This window comes from Anas acuta, chromosome 7 (assembly GCF_963932015.1).
Source record: "Anas acuta chromosome 7, bAnaAcu1.1, whole genome shotgun sequence".
Lineage (NCBI taxonomy): Eukaryota > Metazoa > Chordata > Aves > Anseriformes > Anatidae > Anas > Anas acuta.
The window spans coordinates 18832904-18856655 of record NC_088985.1 but is presented as its reverse complement, the minus strand read 5'-3'; the positions used below and the strand labels follow the sequence as shown (position 1 = coordinate 18856655).

At 44.2% G+C, this 23752-nt stretch overlaps 2 protein-coding genes across 3 annotated transcripts; both read right to left on the bottom strand.

The window, feature by feature from the left end:
- Nucleotides 1-1034: 1034 nt before the first annotated feature.
- Nucleotides 1035-4810, bottom strand: BLOC1S2 (biogenesis of lysosomal organelles complex 1 subunit 2). The gene is made up of 5 exons (XM_068687913.1): nucleotides 4652-4810; nucleotides 3910-4026; nucleotides 2895-3014; nucleotides 2274-2378; nucleotides 1035-1707 (listed from the first exon to the last, which is right to left on the bottom strand). Exons 1-5 carry the CDS (start codon nucleotides 4701-4703, stop codon nucleotides 1676-1678), a joined length of 426 nt encoding a protein of 141 aa, XP_068544014.1. The 5' UTR covers nucleotides 4704-4810; the 3' UTR covers nucleotides 1035-1675.
- Nucleotides 4811-5347: 537 nt separating this feature from the next.
- On the bottom strand, nucleotides 5348-22193 carry LOC137859176 (broad substrate specificity ATP-binding cassette transporter ABCG2-like). 2 transcript variants are annotated; one of them, XM_068687911.1, is made up of 16 exons: nucleotides 21971-22193; nucleotides 19210-19496; nucleotides 18528-18587; nucleotides 17135-17249; nucleotides 15324-15476; nucleotides 14384-14541; nucleotides 13118-13269; nucleotides 12099-12215; nucleotides 11014-11279; nucleotides 10414-10496; nucleotides 9979-10068; nucleotides 8537-8661; nucleotides 8027-8181; nucleotides 7518-7607; nucleotides 6703-6815; nucleotides 5348-6216 (listed from the first exon to the last, which is right to left on the bottom strand). In XM_068687911.1, the coding sequence occupies exons 2-16, from the start codon at nucleotides 19491-19493 to the stop codon at nucleotides 6069-6071; spliced, it is 2109 nt and encodes a 702-aa protein (XP_068544012.1). In that variant the 5' UTR covers nucleotides 19494-19496; nucleotides 21971-22193; the 3' UTR covers nucleotides 5348-6068. The 2 variants fall into 2 exon arrangements, with proteins under 2 accessions (XP_068544012.1, XP_068544011.1); XM_068687910.1 differs by having other exon boundaries at nucleotides 19210-19493.
- Between the last annotated feature and the right edge of the window lie 1559 nt (nucleotides 22194-23752).

Below are 23752 nucleotides of genomic sequence, written 5' to 3'. Positions count from 1 at the left end.
CTCTCTACCACCTTGTCTTATTGCCATTGATATATTATACTTCCCCATATCAGAGATCACCAAACAGGCCACTGTCCAAGCTGTCATTCATGCCAGTCTCTAGGAATGAAGATTTTAGATCTGCCTGGCAAAGATCCTCTTGTCTAGCATAACTGTGAACACAGCATGAATCCTAAAATTATGATCTGTGAGATTTTAAAACACGCACTGTTATACATGGTATGATTTCTTCCAACACAGAAATAACTCTTCAGTTGGTATCTCTTCCTGTTGGACTGGAGGATGTTGCTTTGATAATGATGCTAAGTGTTTAATAAGCTAACTACAGATAAAAGCAAACAGACACAAATGCATGGATGCCTCTGGGAGACTTAACCCTGTTCTTAAGATACTCATTCAAGAAAATCTTTCAAAGTGAACTTGGCCTTCTCAAATCCTACATCAAGGCCATCTAGAATAGTATTTACCATGTTAAACCCAGGATTTTTAAAGTGATGCTGAAGGCTCTCAGAGGTCTTGCTTCACTGCTTTTACATAGCACTAGGAAAAACTGTCAATCAGTGGCTGTACACAGAATTATGAATTTTACCATATTGTCACCTGACTAATCATTCTTCTAAATAGTCTGTAAGAAGTTTGAACTTCCTCTTTCCTACATCAGCATTTGTAGTATCATCTACTGCAACTCACTCAAAAGCTAACTTCAACTAGTATGAGTCAGCAGGAACCAAAAACCCACAAATTTTGAGTGGGAGTTTCTGTTCAGTGAAAAGGGCCTTGTTAAATTAGCAATTTGGAGCATTGTTAATCTTGTATAGAAGGAGGTTTATTTGCTGGGCATGCCCCTTCAAAAACCACTAGGATCAAATATTATACAAAACTTCACTGGGAAAGCAGAGAAAGGATACACTAAGTTTGCTAAGCATGTGATAATTTGATACAATAATTCCACCTGAGTTCAGGACAGGTAAAGAATATAAGTGAAGAAATACTTGACACAGAGTTTAAAGCATGTTCTCTTGTATGATCTCCAGTAACTGGAAAGAGTTTGTCTTTATTAACAGACCCTTTGAAAAATAAAAGGACAACTTACATAGTCTTTCCAACAGGAATTTGAGATTCCAGAGAGACAAATGCAGCAAGTTGTTTTATTGTAAATTTATCGTAACTAGTCTCTCTATTGCAAACAGATAAAGATGGATATCAAACTCAAGTATTTTCAGTATCGCATTTATATCTCCAAAGGCCAGGGAATCTTCTTAATGCAGAACTCAATGAAAGAAAAAAATAGGTTTAGGATAAACCTGCTGCTACTATGGGAAAACATCTTTATAGGTTATGCAAAGCTTTTCCTAGGTAGAATGTTTCATGTGGGACATAGGACTAACACAGATAGCCAGTATCAACATACCGGTTAGGGACAAGTTTCAACTTTCCACCGTGTAACAACAGAAGCAACAGAAACATTTTAGAAGAGGAAAATGTCATTCAGCCTTAAGCATGAATACAGCCTACTGTATTCAATAGATACAAAAGATTACCAGTCACGATGTTAGCTGTTACCAAATCCTTGTCAACATATAAAACTGGTGTTGTGTAACTTAAACAGGGATCAGTCTGACTCATAGCCCAACTTAAGTCCAACTTAAAGTCCAACTTAAAGATTGTTGTAATTTCATCGTTTCTCCAGTTTTTTGTACTTGGCTTCTGCAAGAGGAAAAATAACAGTATTTTAGGACTCAATAGGTAAAAATCTTAAATCTTGTATGCAGCAATACAAGACATCTTACAACCAAGTTAATTTAAAGAAATCACTTGAGACCATTTTTTCCTAAAGTACTTAGGCAAATCTAATTGAAAAATGGGATTGTCAAGATCTAGGTGCTTAAGTCAGACAACTCGTACTAACTTAAGCCAAGGAGACTTGGGTGCCTGGTGGAACTTAATAAATCTCTATTTGTGGGATTAAATATCTATCTTTAAACTTTGCATCAGTTCACACTGCAAAAAAGAAATCACGCTTCATTAACAAGTTGTAGTTCAATAATACCTGTATTTTATCTCCATATAACTTGATATATTAATCTTTTATCAACTCTTACCACTTCACACACATTTCTAATGTTCATTAACTGGAAGTGGATCAACATTATGCTGCACGGGCAACTCTGTCACTCAGACTTGCTAAATAAAGTAAGAGTTTACTTTGTCTTGGGAAATCTCCTTATAAGAGAATATGTTGCTAGGTAGTAACAGTAGAAGATAATAGTTACCAAGTTTTTTGGAATATGCATCCAGTTTATAAGCTGCTTGCTCCAGAGCTGCAACCTGCTCCTCAATTAGGTTGATTTGTTCCAGATATGGCTGAAGAGCAGCATCTTTAAAAAAAAAAAAAAAGCAAAGCTGTTAGTTCTTGTTAATTCAATTCCAGGAAACAGTTAATACTTCAAACATAATAATTTATCATAATGTTCTCCAGACAAAATACTTCAAAAGCTCCTTCCTTTTCCTACCCCAAAATTGAGTGGTGATGCTGATAGCCATATTCCAGCAACTTACAAAAAGCTTAAGAGGCTAGACTGGATTACTGAAAAAAGCTTACTGGCTAGACTCCACACAAATAGAAAAACAACGTACAGCAAAAGAATTGTTATTTAATCCCTATCAGTCCAAAATTTGGGGTAGAACAGGACATAAATTCTCTTATGCTAGTCTATGTAGACTGTAGTTTTGTAAAGATATACAGAAGATTGGCACTGTCTAACAGCATGTATATTTCAGTGAGTTTTCTTTCCCTGAGAGCCTATTGGAGTGTAAACTATCAAATCTTAGATGTTTAATTTCCCATACAAGTCTATAGTTAATTATACCCCTCCCTTATTTGGTTTACTTACATTTTTGATTTAAATCCTTCAGATTTCTACTGATGTTTATGGCAATATCTTTCATTTCTAGGTACTTCAAGCTAGTCAACTTGTTCATGTTTTCCAAGAGTTTGTAGTCTTCACTGGTGGCTTAAAAACAACAGAGTATATTTTAATGTTCATGCAGGTTGAACTGGGTGCAGACTCTTCTAGAGAACAAGAAATTTCAAAACAATAGCTAAATATAATGAAGAATAATTTAGGTGGCAGTAGAGGTATTAGTATAATGATGTACAAAAAGAAATGACATTCTGTGAAATGTAAAAATCAATTGGACTCATGAATTTTTTCTAAAAAAAAATAACAAACAAACAAGAAACAAGCAAACTTGAGAAACTTCAGGTGGAAGGAAACTGTCATTCCAAAGACAGGCTCCAATTCAGCAAAACATATAAAGGAAGAATGCTTCAAAGATCAGAATGATTGATAGAGCTTTGGGCAATCCCTGAATTTTTTCAGCCTCACAGAATTCCTTGCCTGTTTTACCAAAGTCACTTTCATTCCGATTTTCAAGACAGAATCCAGTGAAATTAAGAAGATAAATTAGCAAGTTTCTACTTCCTGCAGTCCCCTATCTGTTTAACAGAGATAAGAGATCTTCTACACATTCACAGAAATGTGAACAGATGATCATATCAGAGAGATCATCAACCTTATGAAGCATCTCAGCTAGACAGGTATCTACTTAAGTAACCTAACGGCTGAGTTTCCCTTGCTTTTAACGCAGAATTAGATTAGATGACCTACAGAGGTCCCTTTCAACCTATATATGATTGCCTGATACAGGCTCAAAGCAGTTGGACAAGACTGCTGATTTTTAAAACATACGCATGTGAAGCACCTATGAGGAACAGAACAGTTACTGCCAGCATTGTCAGATAGGATAAAATAGGTATAGTTTATACAAGCAACACAACAGAGTTCCTGGAAAAAATATGAAAAGAAACAAAAATGTACTTTGCCTGTCAGTACTGCAGTGCCTTACCTGTCAGTTCACCTGTTAAGTAAGTGGCCATTTTGCTGAACATATCTTTACAGAGTTCATTGATGTCCGCTTCTGCGGGCTCCTTAGCTTCCTCAGCTGTTTCAACAGCAGGATCCTCTAATCAGGGCACATGCATTATTGAGTTAGAGAAGGTTAGCAGGTACAGAAACAAGCCATAAAAATGAAAAGGTCCAAGTGCTTTATTTTTGTTGGTGTTGCTGTTTTGTTGCTGTTGTTGACTACGCCTACTTTCCGTATAAATTGTCTACTTTGCACAAGAGGAGAACAAACCAGGCCTTTTCCTTAAAGAAACATCAAGATTATTTTTCAGTAATACGTTGGAAAATGTGTAAGGGGAAGGTACCTGGCCTGACTGCATTTACAAATATCAGCCCTGCCTCAAAGGAGTATGTGGAGAACTTCTGCGGCACGTCACCTCTAAGAACTTTGTGCACAATTACATTGATTTTTATTTCTAGTCGCTGCCTTAACATACAAAAACTGCCCCAAGCCCGCTTCACGAGGGACAAACACGGATTGCCACCCACGGCAAACGACGATCAGCGCTCCCCTCCTCGAAACCCATCTCCAACACACTCGGCCCCTGCTCTGCTCTCCCACAACCCGGCAGCTTGCTCTTTGTCCTGTGACAGCTTTCGCCCGGCCCGAACGCAGAGACCCCCAGCGCCCCACCACGGCCCCACCGCCGCCACGGAGCCCCCCCCGACCCCCGGCCCCTTACGCTTGGCGGGCTGCGCGCCGGCCTCGGGCAGCCCCTCCGCCGCGGTCGCCATGGCGACAGGCCCCTGCCGCGGCCCCCGCCGCCGCCACCGCCCTCAGCCAGGCCGCGGTCCCGCCCCTCGCCATGGCGGCGCAGGCGCGGCCCTGGAGAAGCGGGGCGGGCCGGGGCCTTCTCGCAGCGCTGGGCGCTGCCCGGCGGGGGCGCTGCTGCCCCCGCGGCGTGAAGGGAGGCCCCGGCCCCGTACCCCATACCCCGAGGACGCCGTGAACCGAGCGTTTATTGCACTTTGGCAGGGCAGCCCCGTTCCAAGGGTTGCGGCTCGCCCAGCCGTCCCCAGCACACGCTGGCAGTGTTTCCTGCGCTGCCGTGTGAGGGGCTTCGTGCAGCCTCAAAGCTGGGGTTGTAAGGGGACAGCTGCTGGCACGCTGCAGGCTGTGCTGTGTCAAGCTTTGCTGCAGTTGCCACAGCAGGAGCTCTGTGTCTTAATCTGTGCATAGTATGATATATAGTATATATATGTATACACACACACGCTATACTATATATAGCATTGATATATAGCATATATATAGCATGGCATAGTATATATATATAGTATAGCATAGTATATATAGTGTATATATATAGTATAACATAGTATATATATGCATCTCTATATAGAAATGGCACAGCCAAACAGGAAGCCTGCTAAAAAGATTTACCATACATACAGGTTTTTATTCACTTATTAAAAAAGAGGGGAACAAAATCCCTTCTTAAGTAATATAGAATTCATTTTTACAGTACAACTGTCATCATATTTCTCACTCTTAGGTTCCATGGCTTATACCACTGTTTAGATGCCATCAGCAAAAGCTGCTTCTGCAAGTATCTTCCACAGAGGAGCTACTAGAAGTATAACTCTTGCCTGGCACTGAGAGCACATTCCCTGTATAGACTTCAACCTTGAATGCATCTCCAACTCATTTTGAATGGTTTCTGGCTCTCCTCAGGTGTGACGGGCACTAACAAGAGGCAACATATCTACGCATAAATGTCATCATTACTTTATGCCATGTGGTGGAGAAGCTCACACTTCCAAAGGAAAATGTTTCCTTGTGTATATTTCTTGTAAAAGTTAGCCACAGAAGAATGAAGCTCTATAATAAACAGTTTGATAAGCACCTAAGAATTATGAGAAATATATTCCCTTACAAAAAAAAAAAAAATTATTTATGCAATCTTACAGTAATACATTTCCTCTTAAAAAACAAAATCATACAATTATATGGAGATCATGGTCCAGAAACAGTGGGACAGGATTTCCATCTTAAGTCCACTAAAGAGTCAGTTAAAATCTTTGGCAACCTCCAGCAGGCTTTAACAAGCTTTGCTGTTTTAAGACCTGAGAAGTTGCAGAGCAAGGCAGTGCAGGAATCTATGTGAACTTTCTCATAAACCGTAGTTTGGCATAGGCAATGATGAGGAAGATAACAGTCATGCAGAAGAGAGCCACTATGTTTTCCCACATTGCCCAGTTGGTAGGTGCAATTCCTTGGCTGCACAGGTATGCTTCACCAGAACACCTGCAGAAAAGCATGGGACAGAAGTTTATTATATCTGGTGCAAGATACTGTAAGTCTTCAGTTGGTTACTTTTATTTTCCCGTCATACAAAGATTTCTCTACCCACAATTCTGCAAGACAGAGGTGATGGAAATAAAGTGACTTAACATGAAAAAATAAAGCTTAAGGGACAAATCTGGATCTTTTGTTCTCATAATTTTTCAGATGATTCGATAGCATCATAATTTTTTCTTACAGATAACTGACAGTTTATGAGCAAGCCTCAGAACCACATCAGACTATGATACATATAAAAATATTTAGTTTTATGCATCAGTAACTGGAGGCCCACAGCAGGGGTTTGGGGCCCAAAAGCTATAGAAACAGTTCACTTACTCTCACAAACACTTATTCTCTGGATAATTGTAAGCTCTGAAATAATCTGACTTGTCCTTTAGCAAGCCATTGCAATTCAGACCCAAGAACAGTCATGAGGTAAATACTTACATTTCTCCTGAAGTAACTGAAGGACAACTGCCTGCATCTCCCACAGACACTGTAACATTTGGATCCTTCTCACCACAGAAGTAGAGACCCCTAAGCTCATTCACTTGAAGAGCCTAGGGAAAGAGGCAGACAGCAGTTTTTTACAAAGAGCTAGTGACTTGGGGTGCTAAAGCTGAAACACCTCAAAGGTGCTTGATTATTACAAGATATATATCACCACTCTTGGAATCATATGTTACTTTTAGGTGTGAACTGAGTGGCCCAGAAAAGTTACTTCTCAGCACTTATTCTGAATCTCTTAACCACTAACTTTCCAAGGAACTGCTCCAACGTCTACATGCAGGATGATTTGGTGTCTGAATCTGTAACTTCAGAGTTATATTTCAGTGATTTAGCCACGGGTTTCTGTCTTGCCAGCTACAAGTCCCCATTTATCCACCTTTATCTGAGTCAATCTCCTCTCCCAGAAAACCATATGGCTGCATAGTGACACCCCAGCACCAGCACTATGAAGCAGGAGGAATCAACTATTCAGGTTAGGAATTAGCGCCTCACTGGGCAGTTTGCTCTGCTGCTGTCAAAACAGCACTAATATTGTGGCACAAATTAATTGTTCAGTCTTTAAGGCTTTCGCCTTTTACACAGATTAACTTTTCTTCCTTTTTGAGGATGGCTGGTTTGTTCTTTCACCGTGTTCATGTTGAGGAAAGAAACCAAGCCAGACTTTTAAGAGAACTGCATTTATACACAAAACCTCCCCAGGATGCAGCATGGTAGCCCCTACTCACAGGAGACCAATGCTATATTCTACTCACAGTGAGGCCATATCGAGGGATGCTGAAGTACTTGAGCCAGTTTAGCCAGCCCATTACAGAAGGGAGGTTTACTAGAAGACCTGAAAAGATCTGAAAGAGAACAAAAGAGACTGATGAGTCACAAACACAGTTTACTGCAAACCATGTCATTCCTGCAAACCCCACTGGGCAGCCAAGTTACTGCAACAAAATCAGCTAATCTAAAGTTTATTTCACTTTTTCCTTTTAAGCAATCTAGTTGATCACTTAGATTTGTAATACTGTCCTTTTTTTCTAAGCACAATTTTAAAAAACACCTTTTTGAGGCACACTTTTAGCACAGCTCTTGTGGCACCACACCTACAGAACTGCATTTGAGCAAAGGTTTGACCCTTAGATTACAATTTAGCAGACTGACTGAAGTCTGACTATAGCATCAGTAAAATTGCAGGCAGAGAGTAACAAGCTACTGGACCCATTCCTGCACAGAGCCTGTCTCCTAAATCCATCTGTGCATCTTATATACTTACAAGCATCAGGACAAAACAAATAGTGATGAGCAGATTCGCCACAGCCACCACTTCCATCCCAGCACTGATAGCCAGAGACATGGCTGTGGCAGTGTACGACACCAGTATCAGGGTCAGCATGAAGAAGAAGAATCGGCCTGCAACAGCTTGGTATCCTGTCAAAAAGCAGAAAGAAAAAGTCCAGTTAATAGCCACATCACGAACCTTGGAGAGGTACCCTCGGGCTCCCACACAAGACATGAAAAGGAGGAAGAAAGGCTGAGTCTGGAGTTGGCAGCAACTGTGAATGCTCTAAAGCAGTACCAAAAGACATGGACAAGCAGGTCCCCATCTCTGATTGCTGGTGTCTCTGCCCCTGCTCCAGAGTCTTCAGAAGTTATGATGCCAAGCACTTAAAATCAGCTGAGGGTTCAACCAGTTTCAATTTAGATAAACAAAATAAACTCTGGCTAAGTCAGAAATCAAACGTGTTAGAAGACGACAGGTTCAATGAAAGCATCAGTTCATTACCAATCATCCAGTAAGTGATGCATGAGAATATGATGGCTGGAGCAGTTCTCATGGGCAGTAGATCTCCTATCATCAAGGCCAGGAAGTAGGCAGACACACGGTAATATCCACTGGTGTACTGATGACTGTGAGGACAGGAAGGAGGCAAGTTTTACAGGTTTAGAGGTTATCTAGGTTCAGTATGTGTGTCTGGTTTATCCTGATTCAGTTTGTTCTTTCTACCACTGACTCCTCTATATGCAAGTTGATTATTTTTTCTGTGCTGCCACTTCCCACTCCAAAGTAAGGGCTCATCTATCTCACAGGCCCTGCAGCAATGCTGGGAGCACTCTGAGAAGATGAATGAGAATGATTTAGACTACTAAATAGCATATTGGAAAAAGGCTCCTAAAGCTCTGTTCCAAGAGAATGATCCTAAACACAAGAGCAGGGGAAAGTATGAGATTAACTGGAGGAACAGTTTATCCACAGCTATCTCATACAACTGTTTCTAAGGGAGAAGGAATGATAGCCAAGAATGAGAAAACACCTGTAGGACATTAACTCACCTCCAGTTCACAGGGCAATTAAATATCATTATGATTGCTTTGCTGCATAATGGAGCTCATGGAAAGACTCAAGTGGTGAGGTGCCAGAATCCCCACCAAGTTGGTAAGCAGGCCAGACTAGCAAGAAATGTCAGAGATTCATTCCTGAGCAGCTGTTAGGGGTAGTACTAAGCAGTTCTGAGCAAGCTGCCAGTGGTCGTGTGCACATCTAAACTAGTGCATCACAAAAACACAACACTCATTTTCCAAGCACAAATCTCTGATTTCCTTTTTACTGCATGTCTTTTGCTCTTTCGTCCCATGAGCTGGAGGCTATTCCAAACCATGTTTTCAACATGTATATATGCACACTTCTTTATGCACACAAATACATACACACATTTATATATGCATTTAATATACATATGTATATAGACAGATATACTTGATTGTTAAAAATATCTTGTAAGCCAGTCAGCAGCCCTTTTCTTCTGCGCATCCTTTGAGAAGATTTTCTAAGAACTCCCCCTTCATCTTTGCACAGTCTTACCACTTTGGGACCACTGCAAAACCCTGTTTCAACAAGGCCAGCAAGAGAGCGGGCAGGGTTCACAATCTTCAGGATTCACACGCAGACTTCAAGAACAGGCTGTTACCAGAAGTGGAAAAAGCACTTCTTGGTAAACTGTGATACAGCAAGCAAGTAAAAGCATTTTACTTCTCCCTTCCTTCCCTCACTTCTTAGCATTTGAGCTCCTTGCTTTACTGGCTGATTTAGCACTACTATTGCATCCTGATGTTGGAAGAAGAAATCAACTCTCAAGTCCTCGTTGGTAGAAATACTTTTTGTTAGCTTTTAAGATATTCCCCCCCTCACTGCAGGGTAGGAAACAGTCCAAGAACATCTCTACTTACACAAATAGTTTCTTGTCTCTGATGAACAACTCAATTGCAGAGACACTGGAAAAGCATTGGTTTGTGGTGACAAAAAACAAGGATCCAACGCTAGAAAGACAAAACAGAAGTCAAGAAGTGAAGAAACAGCCAAGTTCAAGTCAGCAATTTTCTGTCTCTGTCCATAGAACAGAGATATTTAATTGTGCTATTGTAGATCTTAGCTGCAAAGTCAGGTTTATTCCTTTGTCTTCACCTGCACATCTCCTTCAGACACGTGGAAGCCCAATGGAACTGTGGTTCCTTTAGGACCTCTGATAGTACCATTCTGCAGGGTGTTCAGGCTGGTGAACCCAAGCCGCCTTTGTGGTCCAAGCAGAGACCAGAGCCTTTCTTGTGGCTGAAATCTGTGGTCTATCAGCACAGAAATGAGCAAGCTGCATCTTTCCAACTTACCGATTCTGAATGCCACTTTGATCCAGTTTTACACCAAAAAAAATGGCCCCCACAACCAAGGCTAGAATTATGGTCACTGCAATCTGGAAGTGAAAGGAGGAAAGGGAGAATGGAGTCCTTCAGACGGGCAAATAGGGACAAAGCACTAGATGGTCATTAAGGTATATACAGGGTTTAACATTCATGCCTACCTAAAACTTTGCAGTGTGAATCCATGTAAACATAAAACACATACAATTAAAAACCTTATGCCAAATTGTCGTGGTTTATCCTTTTCTCCTTCCTTTGATCTTCTTTAGCTCGTAAAAGCTAGCAGAAGCACACTCAAAGAACATCCCAGCTTGAAATGTCAAGTAAGCCACAAGATTTATGTCTCCCTCGAAGCTCCCCATGGGAACCAGATAATGGAGCATTTCCCCCACTCCCCAGTATTCAGTGCCGTGGTCCTTCTGCTATTTTTTTTTCCAAAGGCAACAACCTGAGTGGTAGTGGCACATGACTTTTCTGTTCCCCTGACTTTGAAAACAGAAGTGTGCTCAACAAACTTCAGGCTGTGGGACTGAGATCAGAAGTCTGAGACTTCTAACAATTGTTACCAACCTGTGCAACAGAGGCCTGTGGGTTCCTGATGAGGTTTTTCAGGGAACGCTTGGACACCCAGTACAGCTGGGTGAAGAATCCATTTGCATAGGTAATCTCATGCCCTTGCTTGGATACTTTATGATTGCTTCCCCGTCCCAGCTCCACTTTTGCCAGCGCTTCCTTTGTGCTCTGATACAGGCTGGAGTTGAGGTACTTCTGGTGTAGCACATCCACCACACTGCTGACCACATTCTGTTCCACCGCTCCATTTTCACTGTTCACCTCTAAGTGGCAAAGACAAGATACGGCTTGTGATTCCCCATGAACCCCTACCTTCAAACATGGCCCATCAACATGGGTCTGCTCTGGAGGCTGGACAAAGATATGATCAGGAATAGCCAGAGAATTTGAATAATTCAAACTGTAGCTCTGAGCTTAAGAGAAGAGCTTGAGTGAGAGGGTTTCCCTGCAGTTTTAATCCAGCCTAGATCATCTGCGTGTTCTTTGTGGCATAAACATGGCCACAGTCTTAGAATAAGCCATTAGAAAACCTTCATGGGATTTTTGGGAAATCAATGATTTGACATGATCTGTTTCCCAAAAGGCACCATTATGAACACTGTTCCCTTAAAATCCTTCAGTCATGGATATGCTAAAGCATCCCCAGACAAATCTTTTCCAACATTCACTCAAAATATTGTTAGAGAATTTGTTTTCATGTGTAGTTCTATCTAATCATTCTTGATGCCACATAAATCTATTACTCTTAGGCCTATCTGTCTTCTTCCATATGGCAGCCTCTTACGTGACTGAAAGCTTGTCTTCTTTTCTCAGCTATTTCTTGAGACTAAGCAATTCTAGTTTTTCTGTCTTTCCTACATTTTGCAGACAACTAATATCTATCACTGTCCCCCTATATTACTGAAGGAAGAAAAAAAATCCTTTTTAAGTCTTCTGAGATCTTGAAACAAGCCCAAAGCAAAGTATATCTATTAGTAGGAAAAACAAAAAGATAGTAGTGTCTTTAGAATGGAGAAAACACAGAGAATAAAAGCTTGCCATAACTACATTTAACCCAGGTGGGTTACTCCTTGACCAGTTACCTTTTCCTGTGTCCACGGGTTCATTAACTTCCTTGTTTGCTGCTACAGCAGTTGAATCACCATTTATGATATCGAGGAAGAAGTCAGCTGGGTTGTTAAAGGGTTCACATTCATATCCTTAAAGATAAATAAATAAACAAAACCCATACAACAACATGTTTGTACTACACAGAGCACAGCTTGAAAAGTGAGGTTTAATACTATATCACCCTGCTATGAGAGAAAACCACTGCTTCACTGCTTTTCATGAACATTAGTTTACAACAGTAGAATGGGTAGGATTTGGCAGATGGTGAAACTGAGGTATCTATACGGAGTTTCAGAGCTGCTTATTCCTCACTGATTTCAGATAAGGAGAAATCTTCAGCTTGCTTCTTTCTACAGAGCTCAGCATGGACAACTCTTGGCTCCTTCCCAGTGAAAAAAGCTTGCAATCAAAGCTTGCAATCCAATGTCCATGACTGCATCTATACTGGGAATTCACTCCATGTTCTCTGTCCATTATAGTCAGAAACCCTCATCCTCCTTATCAGTAGAGGGGGCAGCCAACCAACACTGCAATTATTAATCCAACTTAAGACACACCATGGTTTTGCCCATTCAGTCACCCACCTACGTTCAGACTAGAGCAGATTCTTGGATCAGCCTTTGCAGATTGCTGCCAATCTGCAGGCTGTGATTCAAAACTGACCGGGTCTGCCATCTAGGCTTGGCAGAACTAGGAGCATCATCTTGTCTGTTGTGCATCATGCTTCTAAATGTCCAAGCAATTTTGTTTCTTTGGCCTGGTACAAGTCAAAACAAAGGCAAGAAATGGCTGTGCTCTATTCTACCTTTTTTTATTTTTATTATTTCAGGTTTTCTAATTCTAACCTAACATTATTCGGATTGTCTATGTACAGCCTATAGTATTGTAGTGATAAAATAGCACAAGAGTTTTATCAAGCACAAGGGTAAGAACCTACTGACAGTTTAAACATGGTAGCTGATTAATGTTACTCTTGGCACAGAAAGCTTACCAATAGAACTAAAATAGTCCAGGGCCTGATTCGCAGGACCATGGTACAGCACCTTCCCCAAGGCCAGTAACGTCAGGCTGTCAAACAGCTTGAATATGGAATAGCGGGGTTGATGGATGGAAAATATGATGGTTCGGCCTCTTCTAGAGAGCCTGAAATAGAAACAAAAATTCTCCCAAATACACCACACTTTGCAATTCAGAATAGTCATATTAGCTGAAGCAAAATATAAGCATCCAAATCCAAGACAAAAGCTTGTCAGCTTGCTAGAGTCTCAATCCATTAAAATTCTAGTTCCTACTTCTCTCTCACCATGTCAGATGCTGCCTGCAAGACCTTCAAGCACCCATCATTACAAGAGACTTGCTGCAGTCCAGGTAGGCAGAATGTTATGTTGTCTGTGGCTAGTAAAGGTTAAGCACAAAGGTTAACCACAGCTGTATATAAATCCTCCTTATAAGTTTTCTGTACCAGGTTTCAGCGTGACTAACAGGAAAGGTCCCATTGCACTCAGTGGCATAGCCAGGCTTTACACAGCAGGCTGCTGAAGTCTGGTCAGATGAGGTTTCTCCTAGCTCTTCTGCCGAGGACTTACTCTTTACAGAAGTCAGAACTAGTTTTTCTTCAGGTTTGTCAGATGCTTTTTCAAATGCTTTGTCACTGATGCCCAACAAGTATCTCCCGTGATTAAGACCCTCTATCCACAAGCAGCAGGGTAAGAGGTACCCCTGGACAAAATCAGACAATATGCCACAAACACAGGAGGAGTGTTAGGAACTCATTCTCATTACATTAGCCTCATTTGGACCTCTTTGCAGCAGAAGATAGTTCATCTCCAAAGCAGATAACAGGGAGCACTGAGGGCAAAAATGCAGGTGAAGTTGGATCTGAGTTACAGGCCATTGTCATAACAGAGGAAAAGCTTTTGTAATAGGCTCAGCTGGAAGGCCAATAAACTATGATTACAAGGCTTGACCTCACAGTCTACCCCTCTCTGTGGCAAAGGGAAGCTGTCCAAGCTACATCTGCTTTTTGGGCTCCAGTCCAATGGTTGCTGTGGAAAGATTCCCATCAACTTCAAAAAGCTTTGGACAAGACCCAGATAAAGAGTTTACAACCACTTCTGAGTCTGCTAGTCTAGCTTTAAGAAAAAAAAAACAAACACATACCACAAACATTGTAGCTACTAAGTCATAGCAACATTCCTTTTTTAAATAATGAGATAGCAAAGAAATTTCAGCAGAGCCCTAAGGAATCAACTCTTACTTCTTCAGGAGGATGAGAACAGCATTGGCTGTGCTGGCATCAAGGCCAGTTGTTGGCTCGTCCAGAAAAAGAACTGGTGGCTCTGTGATGAGCTCCATCCCAATGTTGGTTCTCTTCCGCTCCCCTCCGGACACTCCCCGGATCAATTCAGTTCCTACCTACAAGCAGAAGAAGTCAGGCATTTGCAAGTATTTGCTCTGGAATTCAGGGCTCACCAAACCCATGAAAAGCAGACCTTTTCATTTTCAGTGTCCCATCAGTGGACTCTTAGAGCCAGCAGAAGATGATGGGTCTGATTCAAAGGGCACTGTGAGGGACCATGTAGCAGTGAGCAGACAGTCTGATTTTTAGTAGTGCCAGATACCTTTGGCATTGGGAAACAAAGATGACACTGACAAGAACCATGACGAGGCCAGAACAGCCAGAGGCAGCTTTGGTAATCAGGGATGCCTTGCATGGGTAGCTCACCTGCTACCCAAGTCCAGGGCCTGACTATATTATATTAAGTAATATAATATAAAGTTAAAATAAGAGTACAAATGCAGTTGGGAGGAGCAAGCTCTGCACAGAACTCCTCCATCACAGCCCAGCTTCCCACCCGCACAGCGTTTAGCACGGTAAAAACAATTCCCCTGTCTTGTCCCACAAAGCCAGGAAGCCACCACGCAGCGTTCCAAGGTGCTATGACTAGTTAACTTTTTCCCCTCTGCTTATACAACATGCTGGATGTGGCCCAAAATCTTCTCTGTTTAGTAACAAATACACATACCTCTTTCCAAGCTACCTCCTGAGCTGGAGTGATTTGCTGTGTGTATTATGATCTTTTCAGGTTCCTGCTTAGCTTAGTGTAGCTGTGCTACATAGTCCATACAGCCCAGACTCAAGTAGCTTAATTTCCAGAAGTAGCAAGATTTCTAAGATGGGTATTCTCACTGCTCACCTTAGAATTAGCCACTTTGCTCAATCCCAGCTCGCTGATTATCTGGGTGACTCGCTCTTCCTTCTCCTGAAAGCTGATGGAGCTGGGGAGTCGCAGGGCAGCAGAGAAGTGCAGGTTCTCCCTCACTGTCATGGTGCCCATGACAACATCATCCTGAAAGCAGCACAAATTGACAGCTGAAAAGCCTCACTCTCAGCTACCTGACTGGGCACTGGAGTCCCTGTGGTGGCAGTTACTGGATAAGCTGTTTGTGGACCACAGGGGAAACTGGACTGAGTGACAACTCCTGCTTCAAAGCATACAGAACACAGAATTCAAGACCACTCAGTAAAGTCAAAGGGAGAATGCAGCTCTGCAGGCTCCCAGCTTGTGGCCAGCACCCCCTCAGCCTGCTTTCAGGCTCAGGAGTGTAAGTGCAGATGGTACCATATTGTTCTGGAAGTGCACTTTCCTTACAAGCTACAGTGAGGCAGAGCAGGTAGCTGTTTCTGCTGCCAGTGCTCCGCATTTGCAAGATGTGAGTGCAGAGACCATTAGCAGTTCAATAGTGATAACACGTGACTTAGCAGGTTTACACACCCATCTGCATAGAACAGATAATATGTTAAATATGTATGCATTTAGCCTTCAGTTTGTTATGACTCTTTGGGTCATTTTTATCAATATAGGGAGTAGGGCGCAGGGGTGGGAGGGGAGAGCAACTGTTTAATGTCTTGCCCAGTTGCCAATCATTTCAAGGTTTCATTTGTTTGCTTTTGACATTGGAGAAACAGATGTCTCAAACTGGGAACACTTGCAAGAAACTTCCTGGCCATTTATGAGGATTTGGGGATCTTTAACCTGCAGCACCAAAATTTATCACCAGTCTTGTCACATGCATCCTCTCAAAAGCCCCCCAGCTGTCAGCTTTCAGAAAGGCTGCATATTTTGTATCTGCCTGCAGACAGAAGCCTGGATGGATTCCAGATTTAGAGGCTCATATAACTGCCAAGAATCCCCTTCTCCTCAGCTCCCCTAGGGCTGTGAGGGTCTATTCTTGGTCCAGGCCTCCACCCACTTCCGCAGATTCAGCCAGCTTTTCCTGTCTGAGTGGAACGAAGCTCTGCCCCAGCCAGCCAGAATCAGAGGAAGAACAGCAAGGATCTGCTTACTTCCTAGAATTATTGTTGGACAGCTTGAAGGTACCTCTGCTGACTAGAACTGCCACTGAGTTTTACAACAGGAGATTTTGGGTGTTGAGAGGTTCCCACCAACCAACCCCTGTTTTAAATTTAATTATTTTTTTTATTTTTAGAACTCTTGCTGGAACTTCAGGACACCAAAAAAACAAGAAAAAAAAACAAGCCACAGTAGCCGGGTGGCTTGGGCACCCATGCAGGTTTGGGAAGCCAAACACCTCCACACTTTACTTGGCTGGAGTAAACAGTTTGCTTCTCTGTCTTCAGTGTTACAGGACAATACTGTAACACCTGAATTATCAAATTAGACTCTGTAGGGATCATTGAACATTACCTTACTCAATGTTTTCATGCTTTTTTTCATCTTTGCTCCATGCTTTTCTCATCTTATGCAACAGAGCCCTGCCTTTTTTCTTGAGAAGCTGTTCCTCTTCCCACAGCAGACCTACTCACTCACCGGGGAAGACCACACTATCTCTCATTCATGTAGTGGTGAGCTCCATCCAATGTGTTCCCCACATACGCCTCTTCTCATGGAGGACGCTTTTCAAAGCCTATTGAAAATAGGCTTTCCAAAACCTATGCTCTTCCCTCCCAAGGTCTCCCAGGCCTCCGCTGAAGGCATTTACTCACCTGCACGACATATCCTGAGATGCACTTGAAATTTGGAGGCTGTGGGATGCCATCTATAAGCACTTCTCCAGACAGGCCTGCCGGGTCCTTTCTGGCAGCCAGCACATCTAGCAGACTTCAGACAGACACCAGACATTAGGTTTTGCCATGACAACTGCTTTTATGTTTGACTGGGTGAGTGCCACCACTCAGGACTGCAGCTACAGCCTGCTCATGGCACGCTCCAGACCAAACACAGGGCACTGAAAGGGGCTTCCTCTGCTCTGGGGGCTTCATTTTGTTGTACAGAAAGCCTGATGTAGATGGAGGATTCTCAAGTGCCAGCTATGCCACAGCAGTATTGCAATATACAGACCCTCAGAGCCATCAGCCCCCTACAGACATTAACTCAGCCTCCAAGCTAACAGTTAATCTCAGACGTGCACACAAAAGCACCCTGCCAAGCAGCTGCTGTCTGCTCTCCAGCCAGGGGAGCACAGAAGAAACTACTTTGATCTCAAGCAAATTAATCCAAATTGGTATAAACAAGACTACAGTCAAGATTAATTTCATAAAGTCATTTTGGTTTAACATATCTCTGGATTCTCCTTACTGCAAATTAGAGGTCAGACTGTCTACTAGCTATGTAAATACCAATGAGGTCTGGCTCTTGCAAACATCCTGATCAGCTGGCAGTCTCCTTAGAGGGGAAGATCAAGGGTCACCACAACAACACACCTGCATGAACCCTGGCCATATTTGCCCGTCCAAGACAGTCTCAAAGGAAGAATGACATAGCACTCTCTTAACATTTTTATACAGGAGAGAAAACAGCATCAGCAGTGGCTGGAGAGAGCCTGCAAGGTACTTCTCAGTGCTTTCATCCAAAGTTTTCAAGCATGTGCACTCCCACCACCAGGCCACAGCCAGGCTGGGGTGATGATCCCCAGCAGGTATCCTACAGACTGACATTACCACATTCTTGGCAGTCGGGCGGTTTGACCCTGCATCTCGGAGGAAGTTTTGCTATAGCAACATCACCAGGATGACTTCCCTCCTGCCCCCAAGGGACCTTGCCCTCATCCCCACCCCAGGGCTGGTCTGGGACAAAGCCTACACCTGAGCTTCAGTCACCCCAGTTCAGCCTGGTGTCTTCGCTCAGGCCACCATTAACGGTGACTGCAGTAATACGGATCGTCTTCTGGAGCAGATGAGGGGCGTGACACCACTGCAGGGCTAGAACTCCAGCAAAGCCAACATCAAAGGGACTGGAGGTCTGGCTGCATCTCCAGATTTCTCCCAGGCACATGCAAGTCTAAGCTTGGGGCTCCCTCATATCTTCCCCAACCCTAACAGTCCCAAAACCCCTTTGAGCAGCTGACTGCCCATTTAAAGAGCAAAAGAAAGTACTCACGAAGATTTACCACTCCCTGTTGGCCCCAGGATAGCATTCAAGCCTGGCTTCATAATGCCACTGAAAGAAGGAAAGAGTTATTCCCAAATGCAGGACTGTTCACATACAGCTCATAGTAGAGGTCAGATGTGAACAAAATTATTGACATTTTCAGAATTGTTGAAAGAAAAAATTCAAGATTATTAGGAACTTCTCCTTAAATGTGAAATCAGTAAGCATTTTCCTTTCTTGTCCCAAACTGCCACTCAGAACAAAACCAGAGCTGGACATGCAGAGCAACCTACAAAAGGCAAATTATGCATCTTCCCAGCTGAGCTGGGTCTGGAAAAGAAGAAACAATTGCCCTCTGTTAGTTATTTCCTCCCACCACAGCTCAGTCCATAGTTAAGGAAACCCTCAGATCTTCTGGCAGAAGAGTTCACACAAGTTTGGTCCTAATCTGCCTAGATCTGAAACTGCTCCAGTTATATCCTAATTGTTATGCCTAAGGCAAATTAGCAAGTGCTCACATGAACAGCAGACTGACAGGAGGGTAGTCATTTTTCTAACAGTACAGCTGAATCTGGAAAGTGACACTCAGGTCACTGATTCACAGCAGCAGATTAATTCCTAGTTACGTCAGTTAGGTCTAGTTAGGTCAAGTTCTAGTTAGTTGACTTGACAGTTCTAGTTAGGAACTTACTAAACATTTTGAAGGATCTTCTTTTCCACAGTCTTCCGTCTACACAGGAATCCACTGGACTGCTTAACGGAGTACTGGATATTATGGAAACTCACGACAGAGCCCCGAGGGGATCGGAGGGACTCCCGTGTTGGAAGAGAACGTTGGAAATTGCCTGCTCCTTCCTCTTCTCCAACAGAAATGATGCTGTGATCAAATGTGTCTGCCATTGTGTCCTTGTTGCACAGGTCAAACTCCACTGCATGAAGATTTTTGGAGCTGCTGTTGTTTTGGGCAGTTCCCATCTACTGAGACAAAGAACACAAAAACACTCAGGGAAGAAGACACGTGAGCAAAGAGGTCTGCAGAAGGTGTCCTGAAAAAGCACGTTCATGCACACCACTTCAGTTCTTACAAGTGCCAAGTTTCCAAAAGGATGGACATCCGCACTGGAAGACATCCAGTAGTCCCCAAAGGCATGGAAACACTTAGAACAATGCACACAGCCTTTAGGAACAAGACATGGATGTTCTTGAAGAAGTGACACTAGTTCAAAGAACATCCGATGAGGTAAAAACCAAGTCTGTTTGTGATGGTCAATGCCTTGCTTGACACCGTGGGGGCTACAGATGCAAGCTGCTATGCTTAAGCTAAAGAGACTGAAGCTCCCCTCCATCAGGTAGAACATGCTTAATCCGCTTCATACCCCCACAAAGACGGCAGAGAAAACCTTATTTGCTGGCACGAGTTTGTTTCAGTGATATCAATTTGATTAAAATGCAGTTACACATATTGCTTAGCATGTTTCAGTCATGCCATTATCAAGATGCTTTACAGCTACAAGGAGGAAGAGAAGCTTGGATTTGTCTGCGAGCACAATTCATCTTGAAGAACAGAAGTATTCCCTTCTCCCACAGGGAGAGATCTGGGACATCCCATAGTAAAGAAAAGAAGGGTACAAATGGGTATATTACGGAAAATTAAATATGGTGTCTGTTTGAAATCACAGGGAAAGTTATAAGCCATCCCAATTTCAGCAGATAAGCTGCTTCTGTAGCTCAGGATGGAAGCACCTGGAAGGAAGATGGAATCATGAGACCAGCAAAGGGAAAGAGCTTTTCTCCCTGCCCATGCAGCAGCACCTACACAGCAGGAAAAGTATTAATACCGCCATAACCATTAACACTGCTTCACTCAGTAGTCATAGCAACAGAGCTATTTTGTCAAGGGGGTGCTTCACTTTCTGCTGCTGTAAATGACTGAGACTAAGTTTGAACCCCTTCACTCATTTAAAAAATAGAAAAATAAAAGTTTAAGCTTCTTGTCTTGACATTGCATGGGAAGAACTTGGAAACCCTGTGGTCCACACGTTCTGCAGCCCAGGCAAGGGCTGAGCTTAGCCTGCACCCTGCCTTTTATCCAGGTGACCTCACAGCCAAAAACCTTCTTGTCCCCTTTCCAGGCAATCACAGCAAGGAAGATGGGAAACACTACATGCCCTTTCCAGAAACTGAAGGGAACAGGTTAGAATAACACAAACTAGTCTAATCATTTACTTCCCTTTTAGCTGCTGGCACAAAGGTGTTTGTTGGAAAGCTTAAAAAGTTACTGTGATTGTGTGGAAAGCCAAGGCTGTCACCAGGATAATGAATGAGGAGAAAGAACCATGCACAAAGACATCTGCTGCTGATTATCTGAGTTTTATGGGAAGGCAGATGTATTCCACAAGTGATCTTTTTCCTGCCATCTGCACCCACAAAACACCCCTTTCCCACCATTTACACTTCTTTCCCTCCAGGACTGAGATGGTGAAAACCAATAGGACCAATCACTGCAGAAGCAACAGATAGTTCAGGAGGTGAGATGATCTCACTCTTAAGAAATGGGAACTCCAAGAGCCAGGTTAAAAAACAAAGACAACAAAAACAAAACAAACAAACAAACAAACAGAAAACAGAAACTATCCCTTTCCTATCACTTAAAGTCGCTTGGACACGGTCCTGGGCAACCAGCTATTGGTGGCCCTGCCTGAGCAGAGGGTTGGACCAGATGACCTCCGGAGGTCCCTTCCAACATCAATCATTCTATGAAAGCTCAAGAAATTGTTGTAGTTTTTATTTCTTTATAAGTAAAGGAAGAGTGACAGGGGGGAGAAGAGGAAGGGTTGTTTAACTTGGACGCATCCTGTGGCTGGTAACCCCTGGGAAAGCCTTGCCTGTGGGAAGCAAGAAAGGATCTGCTGCTTACATCAGCAAGAGAAGGCTTATATATAAAGGTTGCACAACACATTCGAGGGAAAAAAAAAAAAAAAAAGATGACCACGACAGCAAGGGCAAAGACCCGGTTAGACTTTTGAACATTCGACTGTTTGTAAACCTCACATGTGCTTCTGATAGCCAGGTTCCTCCCTTTACAACCCCAGAGGTTGTAAAGGCTCCCTTTACGAACCCCTCTATACGTGTTTTTGCAGGGTTACCGATAAGCACCGCTCCACCTTGCCAGCGCCCTGCGGGCACGAGCGAGGATGACAGAAGGATGCAGCCGGCCCGGCAGAGGCTACAGGTGGGCGCGGGCAGCAGCACCCCGCGGGCAGCCACCCCCCGACCCCGGTACCGACCCCGATACCGGCACCGGTACCAGCACCGGCACCACACCCCAAAGCGCTCGGGGACAGCGCCGCCCGCAGGGGCTCGGGGTCCCGGTCCCGCTCCCGGTCCCGGTCCCGCTCCCTGCCGCGCTCCCGGGTCCCTGCCCTGCCCCGCTCCCGGTCCCTGCCCGTTACCTCCGGGCCGCCAGGCGCTCCGGGCGGCGGACACGCGGCTCTGGCTGCGGCGCTGCCTCGGCGGCGTTTTATAACCGGGTGCGGGCGGCGGGTTATATAAAGCGGTGGCGGGGAGTGCCCGATGCTCTCACGCAACCCCCGCCAGGACCCGGGCAAAGGCGGCGAAGCCCCCCCGTCCCGTCCCGTCCCGTCCCGTCCCGTCCCGTCCCGTCCCGTCCCGTCCCGTCCCGGGGCGGTGCCGCCGTGCCGGGCCGCCCCCCGCTCCGGGGGCCGCGCAAGGGGAACCGGCGGTGCGGGGCGGAGCGGTGGAGCCCCCCGGCGCCGGGATGCCGAGGGTTTGCTTTCTCGGTGGAAGCTGCCAAAACGCCGCGGTGCGGCCGGTACGTGGCCCACGGCCCATGCACGTCCATCCCTAGCTCGAAGGGAACGGCTGGAGGGTGAGGGACAGCCCCCTGTTTCCCTCCTTCCCTCCCTCACCCCTCTGGAAGGCTCATCACTCCCAGGGGGGATTTCTCTGGAAATCCTCAGCTGGGGCCAGGGATGGTCCTGGCAGTGTCACCCTTCGAGGGTGCCACACCATGACAATACCACCCAGCTGCACGCCTGCTGAGGCTCTGTGACCCCCCGGGGGGTCACGGCAGCCCTCCTTGCTCACCCGTCATCCATCACGCTGCCATGTGTCCCCGGCTCCAAGAACGTGTGAAAGCAGGAAGATCGGTTTCCGCTGGTTTGCTGTCACAGTTTCTCCTCAACCTCCTGTTCCCAAGCACTATTGTCTTACTATAAATAAGCTTGTTCTGCTCAGGCTCCTTGGAGTTATGAGTGCAGGAAAGGCCTGCTTTTTTGGTTTATAAAGATAATTTATATCAGCGCTGTTAAGTCACGCTATCAATTGCCTCCGGTTTAACCACCCTCTGCACAGCAGCTCTGTACAGAATTGCATTTTCCTAACAACAGTTCTTGCTGACAGTTTGAGGGTCAGATAAGCAGGAGCATGCCTCTAGCTACTCAATAAATACCAGTAATAAAAAACTCCAAAGGTTCACCTATCTGCATACTTTCCTACATGCATGCCTATATCACCTATATGCAGACATGCTGACTCAGTAAGCAAAACAGGTACTCACATTCCGTGCAGCTGCAATGCTCTACAGGGCTGAGAGGAGTCAAGAACAGGGGGGATTGTGGGGGTTCTGAAACAGTTTTAGAGATCTGTCAAGAGGGCAAATTTTGCCATAGATACACTCAAGATTCAGGCTTGCTGAATAAGGATGTTATTTGCAGTCACTCTGTGGGGCAGAAGCAGCTCAAGTTCATGTTTAGTTTGCACTTTAACTTCCCCCTTTGAGAAAAATTTGTGTGCACTGAAGACTTTTGTCCTAGTGCTTCACCAAGCATGCACATCTGTGTCCAAGGGTATTTCAATCATAAACGCTCCCTCACCCTCCCTGTGCTGCGGTGACAGCCCTCTCATCACATGCCTGGGACAGTGAGGAAAGAAACCGGTGTGCTTGGGAGCAGAAGTGTTCTTCTGAGCCACGAATTTGCTGCTCCACATGGTGCCTGCACAGTGGTGCAGGAGAAGCGCTCTCTGAAGCAGCACAATTAGAGGTTTGGGTTCCTCTTGACAGGTGGTTTCAGTTACTCGGCTGCTCCTCAGGCAGAGGTGCTGCTTCCCTTCACTTCGTGGAATGTAAAAAAAACAAAACAAAACAAAACAAAACACTTCTCTGCCCCCTGTGCCTAAGTACATCCCAATGGCATAGAAATGCAGAACTGAGA